The sequence below is a fragment of the Octopus bimaculoides genome, chromosome 5, assembly GCF_001194135.2.
Source record: "Octopus bimaculoides isolate UCB-OBI-ISO-001 chromosome 5, ASM119413v2, whole genome shotgun sequence".
Taxonomy (NCBI): Eukaryota; Metazoa; Mollusca; class Cephalopoda; order Octopoda; family Octopodidae; genus Octopus; species Octopus bimaculoides.
In genome coordinates this window covers 103536653-103538611 of record NC_068985.1, presented here as the reverse complement: position 1 = coordinate 103538611, position 1959 = coordinate 103536653, and the positions used below count along the sequence as shown (strand labels likewise).

The 1959-nt window shown below is 35.0% G+C and overlaps 1 protein-coding gene across 1 annotated transcript in view; it reads left to right on the top strand.

The window, feature by feature from the left end:
- The window catches only part of LOC106876424 (putative acyl-CoA synthetase YngI), a 13463-nt gene extending 11553 nt beyond the window's left edge, over positions 1 to 1910 (top strand). The window contains exon 3 of the mRNA XM_014924968.2: positions 112 to 1910. Coding sequence (XP_014780454.1) covers positions 112 to 1552 — 1441 coding nt within the window. The 3' untranslated portion in view covers positions 1553 to 1910. The remainder of the gene's footprint in view (positions 1 to 111) is intronic.
- The last annotated feature ends 49 nt before the right edge of the window (positions 1911 to 1959 follow it).

Genomic DNA, 1959 nt, shown 5'->3' with positions numbered 1-1959 from the left:
ATATATATGTTGTATGTATGTAGCGTAATCCTCAAGCACTTAAATATATTTGTAACATGCATTCAACTTACCGAGGTATTATCTGCATTTCCTTTATTACTTTCTTTTAAGGAGAGAACTCTACGAAAGTACTGAAGTGTTTGCAAAGTTTCTTGTGGGAAAAGGAATCAAGAAAGGTGATCGAATTGCCCTCTGTGTATCGAACTGTGTTGAGTGGATGGCATATGACAGCGGCATTATGATGGCTGGAGGATGTTCGGTGAGACTCTGGGCAGGACAAGCGGATTTCTTACCCATGCTAGAAGATTGTGTGGCAGCTGTTTTTGATTCAGATCCAGCCTTTTACAATAAATTACTTAAGGTAGCAGATATTTTCGAAAACGGTAATGTGGTCAGTGAAACTTTTCCAAAACTGCGTTTAGCTATAAACGTTTCTGAAATAAAGTCTCTACGTTCAACCAACTGCCAAACATTTAACTTTCCCCACATGGAACCCGAAGATGTTACAATCATTGTGCAAACATCTGGGTCAACAGGGAAACCTAAGCGAGTTACTCATAGCAGCTTTGATGTCATCAACTGTGCAGAGTGTTATTGTGATGGAGCTGGTATAACATCGAATGATGTAGTTTTTAATGAACGTTATATGGGCTTTGGTGGATCATATCCTCTCTCATTTATAGCAACTGGGTGCAAATATGTCTCTGCAGATATGTGTAGCTTAAACTGCCCAAAGGATTTCCAGAAACTTAAGAATCTCTTAACGAAGGAGAGCTGTAATATTTCATCTATGATTCCAGCTGATTTACGTTTATGTACAGGAGATAAACCGATTTTAGATTTAGTTATGTTAGCTGGTGATATACCTACCTATGATGCTATGAAACAAGGTTTATCTTGGACAAAAACTATTGACAACTTTCTTTCAACTGCCGAAACCCTAATGATTGCAGTGAAGAGATTCAGTAAGAATAATATTGGGGAATATTTTCCGGGACTCATAGGTCCACTACTACCTAATGTGGAAGCGAAAATTGTTGATGACCATAACGATATTGTCGATATCGGAAAAGAAGGTTATTTATGTGCACGAAGTAGGTGGTGTACGAAGGTTTCAGCTGATGGAAAATCAGTTCTAGATAATGGATGGTTTAAGACAAGAGACATTTGTAAAATGACTGAGAATAAGGAAATAATTATGCTTGGCAGAGACGTTGACTTCATTCAGAAGTCAGCTAGAAAAATATCAACTAAATTTGTTGAGCAGCATGTACAGCGTCACCCAGATGTTGATTGTGTTGTAGTTGTTCCTATCCCGGATGAAGAACATGAATTAAAAGTTTGTGCTTGTGTCATTATGAAAACTGGGAAAAAATTTGATGAGAAGTCAATCCTTAAGTTCTGCAATGAGCATATGCCTCAGCCAAGTTACTTCGATTATGTAACATCCACCCCTGACTGTATTATACAGTTTGATAGGTTTCCTAAACTAGGGAACGGAAAAGTTGACAGACTTTCAACAAAAGATTTAGCGATTAATCGTTTAACTTAGAGTACAAAATTGGGTGATGTAAGGATATACCCCACTGACTATTTCGATTTCTTTTCTTTTTGTTCTTGGTAATTAAAAATGAAATGTTTTCATTGAAAGTATATTGTGAGAACTGATCAGAAATTAACTAATAATTACACAGCTAACTTTAATTGTGATTATATTTTACAATATTACTACATACTTGCATTTGTTTTATCTATATACTAATAGTGCACTTTGATAACGGAATTTAAAACATATTCCTCATGACTTTTTATTCTTATTTTATTGTTTGATGTTTTCGGGTAAGAAAACCGTCACGATATTACTTTTCCTCTTCTATAATGCCATATGTAGGCGGTTTTTTTAATTTATATTTTTCATCAGTAGTAAATGTTAACAATTATATATATATATATATATAT